The sequence below is a fragment of the Dermacentor silvarum genome, chromosome 4 (assembly GCF_013339745.2).
Source record: "Dermacentor silvarum isolate Dsil-2018 chromosome 4, BIME_Dsil_1.4, whole genome shotgun sequence".
NCBI lineage: Eukaryota > Metazoa > Arthropoda > Arachnida > Ixodida > Ixodidae > Dermacentor > Dermacentor silvarum.
In genome coordinates, this window is record NC_051157.2 from 134917672 (window position 1) to 134940580 (window position 22909).

The 22909-nt window shown below is 44.7% G+C and overlaps 1 protein-coding gene across 1 annotated transcript in view; it reads right to left on the bottom strand.

Moving 5' to 3' along the window:
- Window positions 1-22909, bottom strand: part of LOC119448917 (MAM and LDL-receptor class A domain-containing protein 1-like) — a 265378-nt gene that overhangs the window by 45328 nt on the left and 197141 nt on the right. The window contains exons 36-42 of the mRNA XM_049666561.1: window positions 21839-21967; window positions 18994-19139; window positions 16003-16087; window positions 15285-15404; window positions 10505-10660; window positions 7605-7690; window positions 2395-2562 (exon numbers count right to left, since the gene is read on the bottom strand). Of these exons, the coding sequence (XP_049522518.1) occupies window positions 2395-2562; window positions 7605-7690; window positions 10505-10660; window positions 15285-15404; window positions 16003-16087; window positions 18994-19139; window positions 21839-21967 (890 nt within the window). The remainder of the gene's footprint in view (window positions 1-2394; window positions 2563-7604; window positions 7691-10504; window positions 10661-15284; window positions 15405-16002; window positions 16088-18993; window positions 19140-21838; window positions 21968-22909) is intronic.

Sequence of the window (22909 nt, forward strand, 5' to 3'; positions counted from 1 at the left end):
AGGAAAGAAATGAAAGAAAAATAATGGAACAACAAATATCAGGGCAGAAAAGGCAGAAAAAAGCTGGAGGAGGCATGTGTACATGGGATAAGGGCTCGTATAGTTGATACATGCGTGAAAGTCTGGCATTGAATATTAAATTGAGTCGTAGGGAAGAGGCAGGGAATGGCTGGAAACGGAGGAATAGGTGAGGTTAAGAATCGAGGTTAGCTGGTATCATAACGTGTTTTCTGCCTTTGTTAATGAAATTAGAATTTTAGGTTGAAGTTATAGCTTTTAGCAATGTAAGTTGCCACGTTCCAAATTGATTCCCGTCGGGGGTATACGCATGTAAACTTGTGCATGAGGTATGATTCCGTATATTTCCTCTTGCGGGGTGAACGGAATTTAGTTTGTTCTTTATAGAGCCTTGCTTTATCGAATATATGGCAAGGTTAATTGAAGTGGCTGGCTTTAGGTGAACTGTGTTTTGTATGTGCACAATGGCCGTTGAGTCTGGTATGAAGTTTGTGTCTAATCTCACCTATGTATAATTTTTTACAGGTGGCACACTCTAGAGAGCAGACTACGTGTGCCACTCGCCACTTGTAATATGGAATCATACACCATACACACGTTTAGGAGCCTACACCTGACAAACATCAATTTGGCACGTGCCAATTCAAAATCGTTAAATGCTGTAACTTAAACCGGAAATTCTCATATCATTAACAAAGACGCGAAAGACGTTATGCCGCTAGCTAACCTCGAATTTTAAGCTTACCTATTATCATGTTTCCAGCTCTTCCCTACCTCTCCCCAAGCACTGACTGGAATATTTTCTTCCAAGCTTTTACGCATATGCCAACCATACGAACCTTTTTTTCCATGTACACCTTCCCCTCCCGCTTGTTCTTCTGTCTCCTTCTTGTTCGTCCGTCCGTTTTTTTTCCTTCCCGTCTTGCTTTTTTTACTTTCTTTCTTTCTAAGAGACCCCCACAGGCACATTTCAAAATTCCAGGCACCACAATAATGAATTGTGTCGTCGCGTTTCACTATCTGCATGTCAATGAATATATGACGTTGTAAATAAGGTAATATCGTTTTACCTAACTCTATTGATTTGTGCGTGCTAGCATACTGTCGTATGTAAATACATACCCTCCACCGGCTACGAAAATAGACGTTGTTCAGGAGTACCGTGAGGAAAGGTAGTTTTCTCTCTCTATACAGATCGAGAACGAACAACGCCATTTGTAGCTTTTCAGAAAATGTCATCAGGACTTCTTCAGGTCAGACAACCGAGCAATATTAGGTCACCTTTGACATTAATGCACTACATCATATACATGTTACGTCTATTAAGTTTTTAATTTTGTAAGGTTAAAGCGTTTACTTGTGCGCATATCTGCTCCAGGACGAGCACAGTACTGCGATTGCAAATAAAGAAATCATATAACCATCAGGGTCACACAAGCGAGAAAATAAAAATGCTCACAGGGCTTCCTTGCAAAATAATAAAAATGAGATATACTGGAGGAAAAGAAAGAAAAGTGTGTAAGCCGTCTTTTACCTCTACGTTAAGCGGGGAATAGAGGATATTTCGAATAATTGAAGCATTGTCGACCGACTGATTCATTGTCGACCGGAGTGATCTTTATGTGAAATAAAAAGTGAAATAGTGAAATAAAGTTTAATGAAATAAAAAAATGTAGGTGTCAGCGAGAGAACAAGTACGGTTCCCTTTATTGACGAGTGTCGAGGACAGGCAACATAATAGAAGTAGTTTTTTTTCTCTCTGAGTTTCGGTATTGAGTACGACGTTTCTGGTAAAATGTCTTCAGCCAACACGGAATGACAGGCAGCAAGCGTCACTTGCAGGTTTAAAGCAGGAACAGGGGATGAGGAAGAAGTTTACACATGCGGCTGCGGTTGTGTCACACACGTGGCATAAAACAATTCAATTGCGTACCTATGGTTTAAAATTGCTGACACCTGTTAGTACAAATACCAAAGGATTACATGGTTGGCTAGGGGTGAAGCCCACTTGCAATTTTCTGCCAAATATTTGCTCCCTATTTGCGAAAATGTAACCGTAATGTGATATTATTTTCTTTTTGTTCATTATGCTTATTGTCCGTGTGAATTGTGAATTTATATGGAAAATTCTTTGTTTTTTCGGTACATATGTATGCCGTCATTAAAGGGTTCGAATAAAATATAGATCTGACAATTTTCTACGAAGGGAGCAGGTGAACGACTGCGATAGTCCGCGTGTGGGTGAGCAAGCAATACTATCAGTGTGCCGCGTACTTGCTGCTATACTATTCCGGCAAAGGGTCGACTAAGTTTTGCTGCGAAAGGCTTTGTACAGCGTCCCACAATTCCATTTCTAAAAGACGGCCTCGCTCTTACCTGATACGGAACGGCCTCGTCGAAGAGCACGCTAGCCGCAGTGAAGTGAGAAAATTGCGATTGTCCAACTGTGGACCACACAGGTTGAAAAGGTCCGTCCTTAGTTGTTCGGACATTGAGTGTCAGCTGCGGCATACTCCATCCACGTAGTGTGAAAAAGAATGTTATCTGTAAGGCGCGTAGAGGAAAAAAAAGTATTCAGATATCCAGATATCCACTGCAGAGCCACGAGTCACTTAGAAAAAAAAAGATATTTGCAAGAACGTGTGGTACCACTGGTTCATTTGACATAATACTTTTTTTTCGGTGCACAGACGGGACAATAGAACAGGCAAGTGTATGTTCTGTTAACTCATCTTTAGGCTGGAAAACTAAGTTTAGAAAAAAAAAACAGCCAGTCCTTCCACTGGGGTGTAGGTGGAAGACCAGCGAAGCTGTACAATATATGGCGGGAATTATGTATTTCCAATTATGACTATTAAGATGTGATGGCGTAATTGGTTATTTGAACAATTAAGAATGAGAAATATATATGATCCGGTGGTTTTCATTTATTTAGTGACCACAGGGAACATGGCCTTATGGTCACTACGGTACACCACCATAGGGTGTACGGCAAAGGTTGGCACGTTCTTCATAAACACGTCACCAACGCTGCGCGCGTTCGGTGCGAACGCGACCAAAAAATGTCACAGTTTCGCCGTAAGGGCGAAGCAATAAATGCGATAGCAACACAGCGATGTCATACGAAGTAAGGTGAGCGGCCTTGGTAGCAATATGAATTGTAGTAAACATGAGCTGATTAAGTAAGCAGGTGTGCTGCGCCGTAAGTAGACCGACATGAAGAGAGACTCGATGACCACGAGAAGGCGCGTGTGAAATGGTTGTGTTGATGAGAAGTGCTTCCTGTGGGCAGCGCGTGCGAAGGGACACACCTGTAGCGCTGTACTGCCGATCCGGGCAGCATTACATGTGTAGCGTGCGTTGGAAAATGTGGCCCGACTATCACTAACTGAATGAACAAGCCTGGTGTGAGCGCGCACAAACAAACATGAATAGATCACACTGAATGACTGCCGACAACGACTGTGAAAACGCTGGCAGCGGGTGAAGGTACGTGCGGTCTATCGCTTCAACAGAAACTGAGCGGCGAATGCACAGTGCATAAAGGTCAGAGCCGTGTGTAGATAAGAGACGGTGCGGGCGAGCGACGAGCGCGGTTGTTGGCATGAGTAGAAGTGCGCCCCCCCCCCCCCCCCCCCGCTGCCTCCGGCGCTGGCTTCCCGCTTCCTTGCTTGCGCGTGGGAGAGATAAGAGACGGTGCGGGCGAGCGACGAGCGCAGTTGTTGGCAGAGTAGAAGAGCCCCCCCCCCCCCCCCGCCCCCGCCCCCTCCGGCGCTAGGCTTCCCGCTTTCTTGCTTGCGCGTGGGAGATTGAGTGCGTTCGCTCTCCGTGATAGCGCGCGTCCCCGCACGCTTCCGCTCGGGCATACGACGCGCAGCGAATATTTTATCTATACGGAACCTCACGGCGACGGCGACGGCAGAAATCCAGTTGAAGTGTCCATATCATTGCTATCGCAATAAAACGCAGCCGCCGTCGACAACAGTTGTGCGCGTTGTTTGTGTGACCACACACAACCACTCTCAAACGCTGGCTACGTGACGGAACGGCTAAACGTCGTTGTCGACATTGTTATAGAGAGAGGCGCACGAAAGCTGCGCAGAGATTCGGCGGCACAGGCGCCAGAGACCGGCAGGGCGGTGCGCATGCGCCGCAGTGGGAGAGCCAGCACGCACACGCACAGTTTAAAAAGGGGGCCTCGATGCTCTCCTCGCCCACCACTCCCCTTCCACTGGGGAGTCGCGTTTGCTCTCCGCCGTGCGTTCGCTCCCCGTGAAAGCGCTTGTCCAGCGCCCTCACGCGCTTTGACATACAGCATACGGCCGATGAGAGTTTCTTTTTCTATTGCCGGACGCGACCATCGAAGAGTGAGCCCTTAACAGCTTCGCTGTAAAAATATCTGGATATATGCCCCATTGCTAATGACCTAGAGGTACTCAGTGTGCGAGTGCTGTGAGCCACTGCCTCGTTCGGTACTTCATTGAAGCACCGTGAACAAGCTCGATGCGTTCTCGCCTCCGTCTAGCTATAGATGCTACTTTGTCGCAGCATACCAGCAACCATGTAGAATGTTGCAAAGAGAAGCCGTTGATTGAAAAAAAGAAAGAAATGCAAGCCATCATCTGCCGCAAGGTACTTGTAGGATTGTTCTTATGGTAATGCTCATTGTCGCATTTCTCACCTGTAGCAACACAGATTTTCGTGGAAACTAAATAGGCGATGTGGAAGGACGATTGGATATACTGATGTTGCCAAATAAAGTAAGATTTTATTGTTAAAAATGCGCAACGGGACATGTCCCATTGCTCGTTATTAGGGCATGAAGCTTCGAACTGAGAATTGCAGTTCGTTTCTTGCACACATAGGTGAATAGTACCTGCGGCAGGGGAGGGATGCTGGCAGTATGGTATGGTATGAAGAACTTTATTTGGATGCTGGCAGTGGTACAGTGCTTTTATTATATATGTATATAGACTCACATTTTTAGCCGCAGAAACCCCTAAACGTTTGATACTGTTGCAGCAATAGCTTAGCGCCGCACTGTAAGAAGTGAATTGGTGGTCTGGAAGGTGGTCTGGATAACCACCAGGCCCACTCAACGTAATAAAAGAAACGCATTCACCCCCTATTTCATGCCCATGAACAGGTTTCAGATAGATTTTTTCCGTGTACACGTTAATATTAGATATCAGAAAGGTTTAGAGTAGAGCACCCAAGCGTTAAGTGCCACTAACAAATTGAATCTCGTCTCTGCGCATGTGCTGAATGCGAACCTCTTAGTTTGGTTTGTTTTCGCAATCGGACGCCCTAAGCTTTGCGTAACCAAACATGATCGCAACTATTAAAGCAACGGCGCCCTCCTAGTATTAAATTTGACCAGGTTTCTCAGTAATTTGCATTATGTTCATGACAAGAAACTACTGATAGGTAATATCCTTTTAGGCATTTCACGCAGACGAGAAAGTTGACAAGAAATAGCCGTCGTTTTTGAGATTATTTCGCGCTGAAGAGCTCGTATGCCGAAAGCATGATGTTTTCGGATGGTACACCAAATCCGGATTGCCTTGGCTAGTGATGGCTGCTCCTTTCCATTGGTTCCGACAGAAAAACCAACACGGCCTTGTGGAAACATCACAAAAGCAATGTATTTAATTATTATATGACGCCCTGGTAAGTATACTTATTTTTGCGTAATAAGTGTGCATTAGCCTTACACGACGGACACAAGAAAGATGACAGCACGGGCGCTTTAGACTGGAATGAGACCACTGCTAGCAGCGTCTGTCCACCACTCTTGCACCTGTCGCGTCAACGCTGAGGTTAGTTTCTTTAAAATGTGAACTGAGTAGGCCAAGATCAAGTCCTGTCTTTTTGCCTAGTACTGGTAACAAGTGAACGTGTTGGACATGTATTTGTTGTTTACCTTCTCAAGCATTTATTTGAGTATCTCATTTTGCAACCGTAAAGGCGTTACAAGCGCTCAATGCTAACGGAACTCATAAAAGATAACCGCTCCGGAAACACAAATATTTAGTCACTATCTGTGTCACCCTCAGAATTTTTGTGGATTGCAGTTAATGTGTTCGATTACTATTAACTCTTTCCTTCTGTAAAGGCAATAAATGGCAAGGGACTTCAGAATGAAAAGCCACAGAATGTGGCTTGAAAGTCTTTGAGGCCCGACAGTATAGGTACGAAAAATGACACCCCATGCAGCAATCGTGTACCAGTTACGGTGCCCCATTTCTAAAACTCTCCATTAAGTCAGATTAGTCAGAACTGTACTTTTCTGATTACTGTTGCTAATATTGAGTGTCGAACTTCCAGCGATTCTTGGACCTCCATTACGGTGCCGATTACAGATCAACAAGTACGTTAAGTGTATGAGACAGGCGTAATGATTTTATGGTAATTTTTGAAGGCCACAACAGAAACACTTTGACTCTGTATTAAAAACGAACGTTTTCTTAGCGAACCTCGCCGGGTTTTGTGACCATGGCTGCTGCACCCCTTGTTGTTCTCTTGCCGAATAGGCCAACCAACCACAGCGGAGTACGCGTTTCACGCGCTTCACGCGCATCACGCACGCTCCTGGATTTTTGCACCACTACCAGATGGCGCTCGCCTCCACGCATCCGTGGCGGTGGCGGCGGCCGTGTGTGGGAAATAAAAACAAAGAATTAGGAAGCTCGCCTTCACGCATCTGCGGCTAGATGGTAGTCAGGAAGTAAGCGCGTCTTGCGGATAGAATGCATTCGGATTTCGCTAGTACGTATGCGCATGCTGGCTGTGAAACCATGAGGCGTTCAAGGCGTCCGTCGTACTCGCAAGTAATCAGCAACTCCGCGCAACAAAAGGCTTGCTATAATTTGTTTCCTCACGCACTTATGTGTGTATGTGTTTGTGCATGTGTGCGTGCGTGCATTCTTGTTTCGACTCTATATGCACTCACACAAAGTTTCAATGTATATAGATTCTAACTCGTCGAATCTGCTGCAATTTTTTTTGGTCATGCGGTGTAACACTAACCTTAGAAAGCGAGCATTTTTCTCAGCTAAATGACATTTCATTATGGCCACATTTCTAAGGCCCTCGTCGCATAAGTAAGTGAAAAACTGACGACAACATAACCACTTATGATTGAGGATGTGTAGCGCAAACAGAGAGATCTGTGTCATGAGATGTTCGTAAAATTAATTCGTCGGAAACTTTATCACGAAGCATTGCTCTGAAAGAACACTGTTCTTCTAATGAACAAATTAGGCTAGTCTAGGGCATCCCGTTGAGAACGGGTTATATCGGAGACAATATTCTACACTTTAAGTATAAATGTTGCACCTACATTGTCCTGTATGGTATTTATTATTTTATATAATGCCATGGATTGCACACATATATTCTATGCTTCGTACTATTTACGCAGCTCACGCATGTTCGTAGCACGTTTGCCTCACAAGTGACACATATTCAAAACATTTATTAAGGCGCTCTGAGCAACCAATTTGTGGTACATTTTGAATTATAACAACCGTATAATATGTCGTATAAAAACACCGGAATGAGGAGCTGAAATTGAGTGACCTTACCACACAATCCATAGTAGCATTCAGTGTAGGGCCCAAGATGGTCGATTTTGTTACCTTTGAGTCAGATTGGAGAATGATGAATTTCCCTGGGTGGAAATATAAAAGGTAGGAATGTTTTTGCGATGTGAGTAATAGGTCATTCAAATGGTTTTCATGCATAAAAGTGATATGCACATTACTTTCTTATGGGCAATCTGAATAACATTGCAGGAGTTAAATGACAGAAACGCAGTGCCATTGAATAAATACCAAACGCGTGCAGATACTGTTGGAGTTCCGGAATAAAATTAAGCAGTGGATTGTAGGCGATTATGTAATACATATATCTGAACTTTGATGGTCTGCTAATTTAACGTGTTTATTTTCAAAGAAATGATGAAGGCAGGCAGGACATGTGATGATGTAGAATTAGAGAGTTATTAAAAGAAAATATTTGCTGATATAAAGCAGGTTTCCTTTACAACAGCGCAGAACCGCGGTAGACGGAGAGTTATGGAGCGATCGTTTTCTTGCAGCGCATATAAAATAGGCCGACTGGGAGGATATAAATGCGAGAGAAATTCTGAGAATTGTCTACTAATGCATACGAATTCTTTCTCTCGGCTGCTACATCGCTTTTTCTCACTTAACTAGCTTATGTATGTCTACCCATTGCTACATATCATCTACAATTCACTATATTATAACGATTACATGCGTTAACTTGACCAATGATGCATTTATTTTGCGGCTTTATATGATCAATTGAGCCGGAAAGCCGTCACAACCGCTTTTTTTTTTTTTTTTTGCTACAGCGCAGCTTTTTTTTACCTTTTTTATTTCCCTCTGTTTTGTTTCGACCTCGACTTTTTTTTTTACTTTTTTCTCTCTTAATGCTACCAATCGCCTACTATTACATTATTATCACATGTACCAATCGGCTATTCTATCATTTTTTATACTCCGCAATCCAAAAGCAAGCTTCCTTGCACGCACATCGGTAATGGGGGAAGGTGCGCTTTTAAGGAAAGTAAGCTTTCAAGGGGGCATGACGAGAACGGCTACCTCTTTCATTTATTGTTTTCAATTTCCATTCCTTCCTTATCGATTCTAAAGCTACCCGGCAGGTATATTTACACTATTATAACAATGTCTTGACTTCACCACTTATGTATTTATTTTGCACATAAAGGATGTGACACGTTTATCGTTACGGACAGATTTTGTTGGGGTACTCGCCAATGAAGCCTTACGCATTAATAAAATTGGTAAAGACGCATACAATTTTGAAAATGAATTTTCCAGCCGCATAACGTTATTTCTGTTATGATACTCATCATCCAGTGGATCAAAAATATTGAACTACAGAGATTTCAATACTCCAGCATCAAATAGTTTTGGAGCGAAAATCTACACTGCTTGGTGTTAAAACACTATAACGGTGCAGTTTTAACAGCAGAGCTATTCAAGCTTTTCGTTCGACCCGGGAGCGTTCGGCGGTGGAGAAAAGTGCGCCTGGCGATTACGTCACCGCGCGCTGCCTAGCGACGCCTCTCACAGCTGGTGCGAGGCGTTGCTAGGCGACGCACGTGACGTAATCGCTCGGCGAGGTTACCACCCTCTCCCAGGTTACTCTTGCCACAGCGCGAGGCGCGGCCGACGTATCTAGGGAGCCTACATGCAACGCCGTTTAAAACGGCGTTGCATGTAAGCACCATAGACGTATCCGGTGTTCGTCGGTTACGCCTCGCGTCGGTCTAATGGGTGCTGCGCTTTCGTTGGCGTGGTGTCCCCGTGCCCAGCGCGCTCGCGCGTCAACGCTACGTCAGACTATAAAGTTGCCTTTAGAAGACTGCGCGCCGACCCCATCTCCTGATACTCGGGGTCGGCTAAGTTTGGCTAAGAACCAGCCAAATCAAACCAAGTTAAGCAAAGGAAAGCATAGATAAAGCTAAGAACCAGCCAAGCCAAGTTAAGCAACGGAAGGCAAGGTTAAAGCTAAGGAAGGGCCAACAGCTTCGTTGTTTGCTCCTTCTTCGCACCACTTAGTGTGAAGCGGCCTCTAATTTTTTTTTATTCTGACGTGGCACTGGGTAGTTCGTCATATACTTCTCAGAAAGCAACTTTGGCGCCAGTGAATGACCATGAGACACGCGTCTTATGCTTTATTTATGGTTATCTGTCCAAGACCCGATTTAATACATCAGATCTAACATCTGATGAGAAATGACTAGTACATCCTCACGAAGAGACACAAGCGAATTCATAACAACGATATCTGCTTCACATATGCCATGGGAGGTACTCTGAATTCAATTCATCCTTGAAATGCTGATGAGTACAACCAGTACTGCCATCCATATTGAAAGAGAGGCTATAGAAAAAGAGTTCGATAAATACAATCGTTAATTAGATGCCTGAGATGTTAGCCTCTCTGATCGCCAGGCAGCTGCTTTAAGTTCTGGGTGGCAAAGTCAAAGAAGACATCAGGCCAAAAGCTAACAGCAGAAACAGAACACGAAAGCCAACTAGCCTCGACGTCACAGCATTATCTTCCCGGGAGTGGAATAGAAAATAATGCTTACGAATGTTGCAAAAAGAGTTAGCAAAAGTTAAAACAGCATTATTATTAATCAGTACTGCACCACACTGAAACATACATATGCCACACCCTTTACTGCGAGCGCCTCAGGCAGTAGTAATTTCCAGTAACTTTGTAAGAAGAGCAACAGGATGAAATTGTCCTGTGATTTTAACAATGAGTAGCTTCTCCTCAAACGTATAGAACTGTCGTGCCACTCTTGGTGCTATAAAATTGAAAGCAACAAAAAGGACCTCGATATTGTCAGACACATTATGCGTTTTAGGACTGCCATATTGGGAGAAATTAGAGTTGTAGCCTGTGCTCAGTGAGATTTTACCGTAACGGGTGCCTGTTGTGTGATCTCGCGTTGGAGACTCTGACAAAGATGCCGTTGGATGCTTCAAAACCCAAGTGTTGTGCGTTTTATCCAATGGAGCATCTGGCGTCCAGTCGCAGAACGAAATGTCGAAGTTGCACCGAAGGCGATAGTCATCTGGAATCGGAAGAGTAAGCAATTCTGGTAAGCGTTCTCAGAGATGCTGCTGGTTAATCTGCACGACGATGAAAAAAAAAAGCATACCATCCATAATTTGTGGTAAGTGAAGCTCTAGCGAGAAATTAGGTTTCTACCGAGTTTTAATAGAATCTGACAGGAATACGTTTTCATGTCGACGCGTTCCAATGCTGTCGATACGTTCCGTAACGAAGTAGAGCATTAGTTCCATTATAAATTGTCACTTTTAACTTCTGTACAGCCTTTCAAATAACGATCTCATTCACTCGTTCCTTCAACGTTCTGCGACACATTGAACGTGTGCTTTCACAGGGTGGGTTAGTCTACATTGCAGAGTTACGGCGATCTTGGTGCGCATAGCAAGTACTTCGAACTTTGCTGTATGTTTCGCTGTCGCAAGTGCTATAGGATGCCTGTCCCGAAAGGTCGCTCAGTGAGTCAGCAAACAAGTGTGAGAAGGTGTAGCGGCGCCGGTCTCTCGCTTCCTTTATTCGAAACTGCCCGGTTGACTTCTGCGCGAGCCAGACTGTTTATGACAAGAGAATTTTATTCATGCACTTGTTGCGCAACCCATTTTTGTTGAAAAAGAGAACAGCGAACATACGGAACAAGGAATCAATGTCAATCTTTTTGTGAAATAGGCACGAATGGTGGAGATATTCATTCAATGTTACTAGACGCCTACAGAAATGATGTCCTAATGCAAGGAATAGAGTTCTGTTTGGTCTAGCGTTTTATGTCATGGCCATGAAGACCTGAATAACAATGAAATCTCCAGACTCTGCTTCACCTCATGGGCAGCACGTTCATCACGCACATGTTCATGTCAGCATGAAAACATCCTCTGCTCTGTCTTAAGCTCAAAGAGCGCTGAATGACTGTTAGAATAATAGCATAAGCACTTGGTTTGAGAAACTCGTCCGTTCAGGGAACTAAGACCTCAAACTTGGAAATGAAAACTGCTACACCAAGACAGTGCTGACAAGAGAATTCTATTCATGCACTTGTTGCGCAACCCATTTTTGTTGAAAAAGAGAACAGCGAACATACAGAACAAGGAATCAATGTCAATCTTTTTGTGAAATAGGCACGAATGGTGGAGATATTCATTCAATGTTACTAGACGTCTACAGAAATGATGTCCTAATGCAAGGAATAGAGTTCTGTTTGGTCTAGCGTTTTATGTCATGGCCATGAAGACCTGAAGAAGAATGAAATCTCCAGACTCTGCTTCACCTCATGGGCAGCACGTTCATCACGCACATGTTCATGTACAGCATGAAAACATCCTCTGCTCTGTCTTGTGCTCAAGGAGCGCTGAATGACTGTTAGAACAATAGCATAAGCACTTGGTTTGAGAAACTCGTCCGTTCAGGGAACTAAGACCTCAAACTTGGAAATGAAAACTGCTACACCAAGACGGTGCCGAAGCTGCTGACTCCTGAACAACATTTGTGGCGTAAAGAACTCTCCTTAGATTGGAGTACCTCCGACGACAGCGATGAATTCACGCAGAGGTGGTCACCGGGGACAAAACTTTGATTTGCGAATACGAAATCGAGCTGAAGTCACAGAGCAAAGAGTGCAGAACGAAAGGCGCGCCAAGGCCGAGATCGAGCGGAAGAACAACAATCAGTCATATTCATCGTGTTTATTGGCTGCCAAAGAATTCTGTACACCAAATTTGTGCCGGAAGGACAGACTGGGAATACAACTTTTTACTTGGAGGTCCTGAGGCGTGTGATAAATTGTGTACGCTGCATTGACCAAGGTTTTCGAAATAGCGTCGCAGGATTCTGTGCAATGATAATGCCCCTGCGCACTCAGAATTGGCGGGGCTTCAGTTTTTAGCGCACAATTCCTACTTACTGGCCTTAGCCCCAGCGAATTCTTTTTTTTTCAAGTGCAAACTGGTGCTGTGGAGGGTTGTCATTTCGGGCATATGACGATAATTCAAAATAACATGACATTCCTGTTGAAACACTTAAGACTTCCATGGGGGATCAAGAGGTTGTGTCTAACGCATAGCATTTTGGAGTGGATCATAATGATATATCAGAAAGTTGGCGAAATAGGTGTTTTTAAACGTGCTGCAGAAACGTTTGGGGAGAGACCTAGTACTTACGTAAGAAAATTGTAATACGACTTCAACATCATCTGAATCTCTCTATTTATACAATATGCTTAAATATTCAATACATCACATTCTCTTTACGGCATGTTTTTTTTCTTCGTTTACGCTACCAATCTCCCAGCCGTCTTTAACCAGCCCGCTGATTCACTTACGTATCCATCACCGCGTCCTTGAAACTGAATTTCTGGGGAATGCTAACTACGAGCGCATTTATCGATCAATGCGTAACCTGCGAACACTACACCTGATGCTACCTACATGATTATGAACACATTCACAGAAGTTAGAACATTTGCAGATAATGTTCAAGTATTCAACTATGCATTTGTACACAGCGAATGTAAAAGCACCTCTGTAGCTATTTTCTGCGCTTTAGCGAAATTACAGTGCATAATTAAGATACCACATCCATCTTCTTTACCAACTCAGGAACTAGCAGCAAGTGATGCAGTGCTGAAACACATGGAAGAGGAGTTCTCTGCATCGAAGATTGCAATCTTTACGGACACCTACGTTGTCCTTGGCAGACAACACGGAAGTGACACCGATAGCCAATTTGTGTGAAGCATTACTGCCTCTGCTAACAATATTGTGACACCTCAAGTGCTCCTTCCACTATATCTACGAGCCTGATTTCATCTAGTGCTGAAATATTTAACTATCATTATCAATGCGCCACCCATTTGGCAAAACTGCGACTGCCTTTTCACTGCCTAAACACGGCGACAGCATAGTCACGTGACGCCACTACGTTTTCTTAAAGTTAACTGCTTCTGTAGCAGTTATTACCATTATTATGTTAGTGTCAGGAAGCGTAGAAGTTTGTTGTTTAGAGAATGTGCATGAGTGTGACAAGAATTAGGGGAAGTTCACTAGTCAAGCTGATAGTTTCTGTAAGGCGCTTGCAAGGATTAACCTGTGGGTCTAAACGCCAACGCCAGCTAGGTTGAGGTATATGCAATTGATTGCTGTGGTGCAAGTCAGTGCACCCACACCAAATCGGTTGTGCAAGATGAGTCCATGAGACTATGTTTGCAGGCTCTGTTGCTTCGCCTTACCTCTTGCTGTCGATGCTCTTTCGACACCCCTAAATGCATACCGTTGATGCATTCCACTTCAATTTCAATTTCCAGCCCTTCTATTCTTTGAGTGTTGTTACGTGCCGCACGCCATGACATTGTCCTATTCAGCAACAATGGGAACGAATTACAACAAATGATTGAGGACCTTACCCGAGAAAATGTAAAAGTGGGGTTCAAGAGTATTATGCAGAAGACAAAGATAACGTTCGTTAGCCTGGCAAGCGAACAGCAATTCAGGATCGCCAGTCAGCCTCTAGAATCTGTAAAGGAGTACGTTTATCTAGGTCAATTAGTCACAGTGGACCCTGATCATGAGAAAGAAATTTACAGAAGAACAAAATTGGGTTGGAGTGCATACGGCAGGCATTGCCAAATCCTGACTGGGATCTTACCACTGTCGTTAAAAAGAAAAGTGAACGATCATTGCATTCCACCGGTGCTAACATATGGGGCAGAAACTTGGAGGTTAACAAACAAGCTCGAGAACAAGTTAAGGACTGCACAAAGAGCGATGGAACGGAAAATGTTAAGCCTAATATTAAGAAACCGGAAGAGAGCGGTGTGGATCAGAGAGCAAACGGGGATAGCCAATATTCTAGTCTACATTAAGAGGAAGATGTGTAGCTGGGCAGGCCATGTAATGCATAGGATAGATAACCGGTGGACCATTAGAGTTACAGATGGGATACCAAGAGAAGGGAAGCGCAGTCGAAGAAGGCAGAAAACTAGGGGGGGGGGGGGGGGGGGGATGATGAAGTTCGGAAATTTGCAGGCGCAATTTGGAATCGGCGTGCGCAAGACAGTGGTAATAGGAGATCGCAGGGAGAGGCCTTCGTCCGGCAGTGTACATAAATATAGGCTGATGATGATGATGATGATGACGTGCCACACCATTCCATCGCGTACCATGCCGAAAACGATCCTGCCGTACTGATAATGTGACATCACAAGGTAAGCACTTGTGGTGTCACATGCCCATACAGACGCATGAATAGAGCTCACTCGATGACCGCGAGCGGACGGGGTCACAATGCCGGCGCAATGTAAACGTGACGCAAACAGGGAGTGCGAGTGCGTGAATCAAAGCGAAGGTTCCGTGCTGCTGCTTCCTTCACTGCATGAACGCCTTTCACGCCCGGCACATGACGTGACCTCAAACCCTCGGACCACGGGAAGACTGCCTCTTCAGGTCGCACTTGCGTACTCGCCCTTGGAGCCTGCAGCAAATCACGTGACATAGCGCAGGCCACGCATGCGCGTCGCACCCTCGTAAGCGCGGTGGTGCCGATGGCGATAGCGGGAACATGCCTCGGTTATAAGTAAAATGTTTACTGCAAGATAAGGCATTTGCCTCAGCAGAAGAGCAGCTCATTACTACTATACTCACCGCACTTTGATTCATCGCTGTTATCTCCGCAGTCATCAACATAGTTGCATAGATCGTATTTCTGTGTGCATGCTCCATTGGAACAACGGAACTCCGAGTCGGTGCAGTTGTTCTTCTTAGCTGCAAACACCACGTTGAGAGGTAATTGGCATGAGATGGTGTAAAATATAAAGGAAAACGAGAATGATGGACGGAAATACACGCGTTACATGTTCGGCAGCAAATGTATATATATATATATATATATATATATATATTTAATTTCATTGCGATGCGCTGAATTATACAGTATAAGCATCTAAGTTAAAATGTGCTTTCTTTGTCACAAATTACCCCAAGTTTCTGCATTGCTAGCGCTAAATTTTATCAATTTGCTAGAGCCACGGTGCTGCAGTGCGCACGTACGTGCTAAATTATTTCTAAACCCTGTTATGAAAGGATTAGTTTCCTGTTATTCGATTCGTTGTTATCATTAATCCCGCTGGTGTTAACGAAGGCGAGGTGTCCTCCTAGCCAAGGAGGCAGTAGAGAAAGTATGGTATTCGAAAAGAGTAGCTACATAATATCGCCCCTGACTTCACATTATGACGAATCATTTTGCTTTCGAGTTTAATTTTAATATCATTGTTTTTATTTCTCTTTCGTGGCTTCTCTTATGTCGCCTTCTAAGCTGTTGAACCCTACCCGCTTTCCTTGAGTATGCTGCCCAGTGGCTCACCTGGTAGCGCGCATCCACGATAACTTATCATGTCTACAGCAAACATGGCGTCTTCCCCTGCATATCGCCTGCTTTCGAAGGAGAACTGCAAAATAAACAAAAGGTCTGAATCAAAAGCGACGTGCAAGAATCCCTCGTTCCTTCTAAAAAAATCATGAGTAATTCCACTCAGTGAAGGTGGATGACTGGCGAAGATGTTCAGCACACGACACAGACGTGACACAGAATTTTCAATTTCACTCTTGATCGGTAGCATTCATCATCGTCGACACACACACACGCACGCACATCTTTATTCTGATCGGTGGGTCTGGATCAGTGGTACACACACACACACACATACAGACATTATTCTCGATCGCCACCGCCGATCACATTCTCGTCTTTGTTCTCGTCGTTGCTCTGCGTAGGCGCGTTGCTTCACGGGAGCATACTACACGCGGTCTCGCCATTACGACGAGAAAAGAGAAGCGCAATTAAAAATGGGGAATGTTTGCTTGTCTTTATGCTTTTATTCATATATACGCACGACGGGACCGCCCACCGACGGACAGGAGAAACGCATGACGTCTCGACAGGCAGCTGCGGAGAGCCAGTTCCTCTTCATGCTTAATCTCGGTTCAACACGAACTAGGCACGTGAGTACAAAGCGCACGCGAAGCCATCAGTGATGTAGCCTTTACCTTAGCATCCGCAGGTGATTACCTCCAAGACAGTGCCCCTCGTGGTCTCGCATTGCGCAGCCGGGGCTTGAATAGGAGAGGAGACGCACGCTGAGAATCCTCCACCATCCTTGTACGCGACCACCTCCCAACTCACCCCCTAGCGCGCGCGAGAGGACGCCGCTTATAACGTCATCATCCTTCTCGGCTCACGCTTGCACATTTCATTTCGATAACAATTACATGGACACTCCAAGCGGATTTTTACCGTCGGCGTTGCCGTCACCGTAAGGTTCCGTATAAAGTCCAAAGACGATATAATCGTCGCCGCGCGCCGTATGCTGTATGTGCGAGAGAAAGCGCGCGAGGGCCGCGCGCTTTCACGAAGTGCAAACGCACGGCGGAGAGCAAACGCGACGTATTCCGTCTTGCGAAAGGCAGTGCGGGGATGGGAGGAAGGGAGGGAAGGAGGGAGGGGAAGTGACGCTTAGCTGTAGAACCAAACGCGTATTTTGCGACCGGGCGCAAGCGGAACTGGTGACTCAATATCCCACGCGAAAGGAGGAAAGCGGGAAGGCAGCGCGTGACTTTACACGGAACATCACGGAGGCGATGAAGGCGAAGACGACAACAACAACGGGAACTTGCCTGGTTTGTCCATGTAATTGATATCGCAAGAAAAACTCATTATACCTGACATTTTGGGGTAAACTATAGGATCCTGTCTCAGGTGTTTAAACGACAAATGGCAATGGAGTGCAACCAAAGGGCCCCTCACCTGGTCTGGCCATTATGAACTGACAAGCGCCGTGTATACAGTGCATGCTAACGATCGTGTCTGCTAAGTAATACATCTCTACGTGCAGCGAAAAGAGCTTAAATTTCAAACTAAATGCCGCTTGCCTTTGTGCTCGCGTGCGCCGCTCTCCCAGCAAGAGAGCCAACGTATAATATCGCGCAAGTGCACCAACGTACATGGCAGCGCTGTGACGTCACTCATAGTGACACGTGATTTCGAGAATTATTCAAGGCAACATCAGTTATTTGTTCTACTTGCTGCTTCAATTAGAAAAATTAGAAATTACAGAAATAATAAAATATACAAACCGGATGTCTGAGTGTTTTTGTTTTATTTCGTACCGTAACAAGAGAGTTGTACCGGCATTTTGTCTCCTTGCTCCCACATCGTGTAATCGCGCGTGAAGAGAATGAAACTATCTCATGTTATACCGTGTTCCAACATCACGATCATGCTCTTTCATCCTCTCACACCTGCCTCATTGATCGTAATGTTGGCACTGATCAGATGTTCTCGTGCAGAGCACACAAAATCGACCACTGCCAGAAACGAGAGAGAGAGGGGGGGTGGGGGCAAGAAGAAAGCCGGGCCCGCGACGCATTCGTGATGCGATCCTCGGGCTTTGGTATGGGAGGACGAAGGAAAGGAATTTCGCTTTCGGAGGCTAGACGGGGCAAGTGGAGAGAGTGTCTATGTTGGCGGTGGCGTTTGCCTCCAGAAATCATGGGTTCGAACCACTTCACACATGTCTACATCTGCTATTATTGAACACACTTGAAAAATTGTTCTGGTAGAACACACCTTAGAGGGCACGTAACAACTTCCTATGTCCGTAAAAATTTCTATGTCAACTAGTGAGGGACCCTTTATCGTAACGCATTGATACTACAGGGAGGCGTTCCTACTTCCGCTGGTATGCTTCTCTTCAGGCTATGTATGCCGGACAGAGAAGGTGCATTTGCTGTTTTTAGAGACCGTATTAGCTTCATTTAACATTATTTTCAAGAAATTTTGGCGTCTTTCACTGAAGATGCATCGCCGTAGACAGCTTGATCGGCGCGTAGACTCTAAAAGTAATTAGTTTAATTAGACAGGTCATCATCAGCCTATATTTATGTCCACTGCAGGGGGAAGGCCTCTCCCCGTGATCTCCAATTACGCTTGTCTTGTGCTAAGCTTGCGCCTGCAAATTTCCTGACTTCATCACCTCAACCAGTTTTCTGTCGTCTTCGACTGCGCTTCCGTTCTCTTAATACCCATTCTGTAACTCTAATGGTCCACCGGTTGTCCATCCTACGCATTACATGGCATTAGACAGGTAACGCTGTCCAAATATTTAGCTTGCATTCTCGCTACCTACCTAATTTCAGCTAAAGGTTGTAGGTGAAGCAACCTGTGAAGTAAAAATACTGCCCCCAATTCAAGTGCGCTGAAGATGTGACGTTAGTTTCGTTACATAACTTCGACAGGGAACCTTCTGTTTAAACTTTCACACTAAATAGACAGAACTTGACTTGTGTAGGGGCTTACGGTTATAGCTGTTCTGTAGCGCCCGACGTTCAAAATGGCTCTATTCCAGATGCCGGCACGGCGTAGCGCGCCAAGTCCTCGAAGGTTCCACACAGGCATTGTGTAGCCACCTACATTCAGGTTGAGCACGACATCCGCATGCTTTTCTGCAATATTTAGAGGAGAAGATTACAACCGAAACAATAAAAAAAAACACTATAGGTTTCCCGATACCTTACATTCACCACACAGCCATAAGTTGCTGAATTCGTTTCTTCCGCGGGATGCTATCGATAAGTGGGGCCGCTATTCCATCTTGCGATCACTCATAAATACAAAGTATCGCTTTGACTGCACCGATATTAAGCCACATTGTTTCACAGCAAGGAAATACAGTATGATAGTACTACCGACGATAGTATGAAATTCTGAATTATAATAAAATCTTGTATTCCAAGAATTACCGTAGCAGCTTCTTAAGGAACTGTGTCTTTCTATATCATACGCCAATATATAGCCACAGAACAGCCAACACCAGCTAAGATATTCAAGTGAAGACAGGGACGAACAACCAATTTTGGTAATGCTCATTTTTACCGCCACAGAAAACCTACAGTACGAGTGTTCAATACCCGCCGTGATTGCTCAGTGGCTATGGTGTTGGGCTGCTGAGCACAAGGTCGCGCGATCGAATCCCGGCCATGGCGGCCGCATTTCGATGGGGGCGAAATGCAGAAAACACCCGTGTGCTCAGATTTAGGTGCACGTTAAAGAACCCCAGGTGGTCCAAATTTCCGGAGTCCCCCACTACGGCGTGCCTCATAACGAGATCGTGGTTTTGGCACGTAAAACCCCATAATTTTTTTAACTAGTGTTCGATACAGCAGTGGTAATTCGAAAAACGTCCTGGTTCATATTTTATCAGTATTTTAGTTGTGAAGTCACGGTCGTGTTTCTCCATTCCTATGCTGAAAACAGTGATAGGTGAGCGCAGTAGCAAATGTACGCTGGCAAAAGTAGGAAGCAGTCAAGTGCGGCTTTACCACAAGAATTATTCTTTTGATTGTCAAGCCTATATTCATGCGGTTCGTGCTTCCTAAAATGCCGAATCATCTCTGCAATATAGCTACTTGCTTTCATGGTTTCCTGTCAAGCTACTTTCCTCATACGCAAGTCAACCAAAGCTCTGTCTAGGAGCCAAGATAACTTATCAAAAGGAAAGTGAAGTTTTCGTAACTGCTACGCTTAATACCCGGTTGCTACAGCAACACGCATGCTTTATTTTTCGGTAGCATGCCGTATCTTAAAAACTGCGTGAACTGGAGCGGATAATTTTAGCTTGTATGGCGTGATCGGATCTTCTTCTTCGTTCTGGGAATTTACGCGCCAAAATCAGTTGTGATTATAAGGCACGCCGTAGTGGAGGGCTCCGGATGAATTTTCACCACCTGGGGTTCTTTAACGTGCACTACAACGCAAGCACATGGGCGTTTTGCATTTAGCCTTCATCGAAACGCGGCCGCCACGGCCGGGATTCGATCTCGCGATCATCAGAACTTGCGTTCACACTAGATAGAGTGCGAAATCGCTTAATGTGTGCCGCCATACCTTGAGTTACTACCGCCGTGCAATAAGAGACGCCCCGGTTCTGCATGTTACTCACTTTGCTATGAAAACAAAACCGCTTGTAAGCACGAAGTTTCCTTACATCGTAATGCGCGTGCAGTAAAGCATAGACACTTATAAAATGGGAACAATACAACTTTAAACTACGCATATTGAGCACCTCATAACAGCCGCCTTACGCACCGAATGTGTGGTCGCGTGGCAGCCCAGCATTCCCGGTACCAAAGTTTCACCGTAATTCGTAGCGACAAAGCGTTTTGTGTGGCTTTCTGAGCAGGTATTACCGAGAATACGTGGCGCACAACTCATATCGGGAACGCGTTTATTGCGCGCCTCGTCTGAATCGCATCTCGTCGTCTGCGCCTACGCACGCAGCGTTTAGGGCGCCTTAACTAGGAGGAGCCACCATACTAGCGGAGGTTCGGGTCGTCCGCGCCTGCGTGGCTGCCCGGGGCGCGTTAATAGGGTCTTTTTCTGACGCCTGCTAGCAAGCGCTTGCGTGGCTCAGTGGTAAAGTATCCGACTCCCAAGCAGCGGGCCTGGGTTCGATCTCGGCGGAGACCGGGTACTTTTCTTCGCATTTCGGGCGATAGCGGTTACGCGGCGGCGGCGCACAACAACGTGAACCGAAACGGCTATTAGAATGAGCCTGACATGTACAGACAGACATATGAATCGCTGTCTTTCTCTGTCTACATGTCCTGTTTGGGCTGTTAGAATTTTTTTTTCAGAGAAAGAATAACGCTGCGTGCGCATTCTCAAAAAAGGAGAACGCTAGACACATTTGCACTGGTTGATTTCAGCGCTGGTGTACAGCCATGTAGCCAGTAATAGAAGTAGTTATTTATATGAGACATATTTATAAAACGATTAAGGTTTGCATGCGTGGTGCACTGGAAATATTCAGCTGCGCTCTTGGCGGAGTCGCTCTTGTTGATTTTTTTTTTTCAGGTAGGAGGAGAGGGGGGATGCGGACGTAGAGTATTACGTGTAGCGGGTGCAACTAAGAATGCAAAAAAAAATCTAGAACACTAGTTTATGTTAAGCAGTGAAAGTTTGTTTCGAACGTCGTAGACGGAAACATTGTTTATGGAAAGGAAAACAAGATAATTGGTGGCTGAATTTACTTTTCTATTACTAGGAATTCATTTAAAATTTGACACTACTAATTGTTGTATACCAAATAAATATTCATACTCATTATCTTGCGGAGCACTTCTCCCGAATAGAAATCACTCACCGCCTCCGGCGTAGTTGTACCAAAACTGCATGGTGCATAACTTGTCAGTGTTTCTTATGATGGGAGAATTGATTCTGGCGCTCGCCGACATCGGAATGGTTAAATTGGAATACAAGAGCAAGTAGCTGCCTGCAAAGTTAAACATGAGATAAATTTTTTATACAATACTGCAACACGAATATATTAGTTGATGCAATAGTTGAATATCTCACGCTCTACAGCGAAAATAATTTTGAGAGTAATGTAGAGGATGAACCTTAAAGAACCGCTTTTAAGATCGGCATATAAATTTAGAAAAGATTATTGTTGCTAAGTAAAAACTCCTCGTCACTAATGGGACATCGGATGTACAAAAATAGCCCCGGAATACACGGCGCCAGAGAAAATGTTCTGTTGGAAAGAAACAAATCAAAGAAAGAAGAGCAACAGTTGCTGCTCCAGAAACACGTTTACAAATGAGAGTTATTCAAGAGACGATGCGCAAACACTTGTGCACAAGAAAGTTGAAAGCAGATCGTACTCGAACAAACTTCAGAAAATCTTAAATTTTGGCCGTCCCGGAAATGACGCAGCGCACTGATTCTGGAGACAGTAGCTAAAGTCCCTAGATATTTGAGCAGAAGGTCTAGGAAATTTAAACGTAGCAACCTCCTGAGGCACATTGTTCATTAAATTAAGATCCATATCAATTACTCCTTGTTTCACCTTGGAAACGATTACGTAAAGTATTCATCCTAGATATGAAATGAGATGCATGCACTAGTGTAAAGAAGTGACCTAATCTCATTCTTACGGTCATCTTTCCAGGAAATTCACACTAACGTCAGCCAGAGTGCGGCGTCGTCATGGATGACGAAACGCATTCGTAAGGTGCGTTCAGAATACCAAAAGACCACATAAAATACAACATACAGCATCAGCATGGTGACCCACAACGTGATGTTGCATTTTTATCGCTGCGGCCCTTTAGACACAAAGAAGTGGCGGCTCTCATCGGCCATATCTGGCACTTGCGTCATAAAATCCTATACGTCGTCACCGATAACTAGCGGTTATCATAAGAAACCTGTT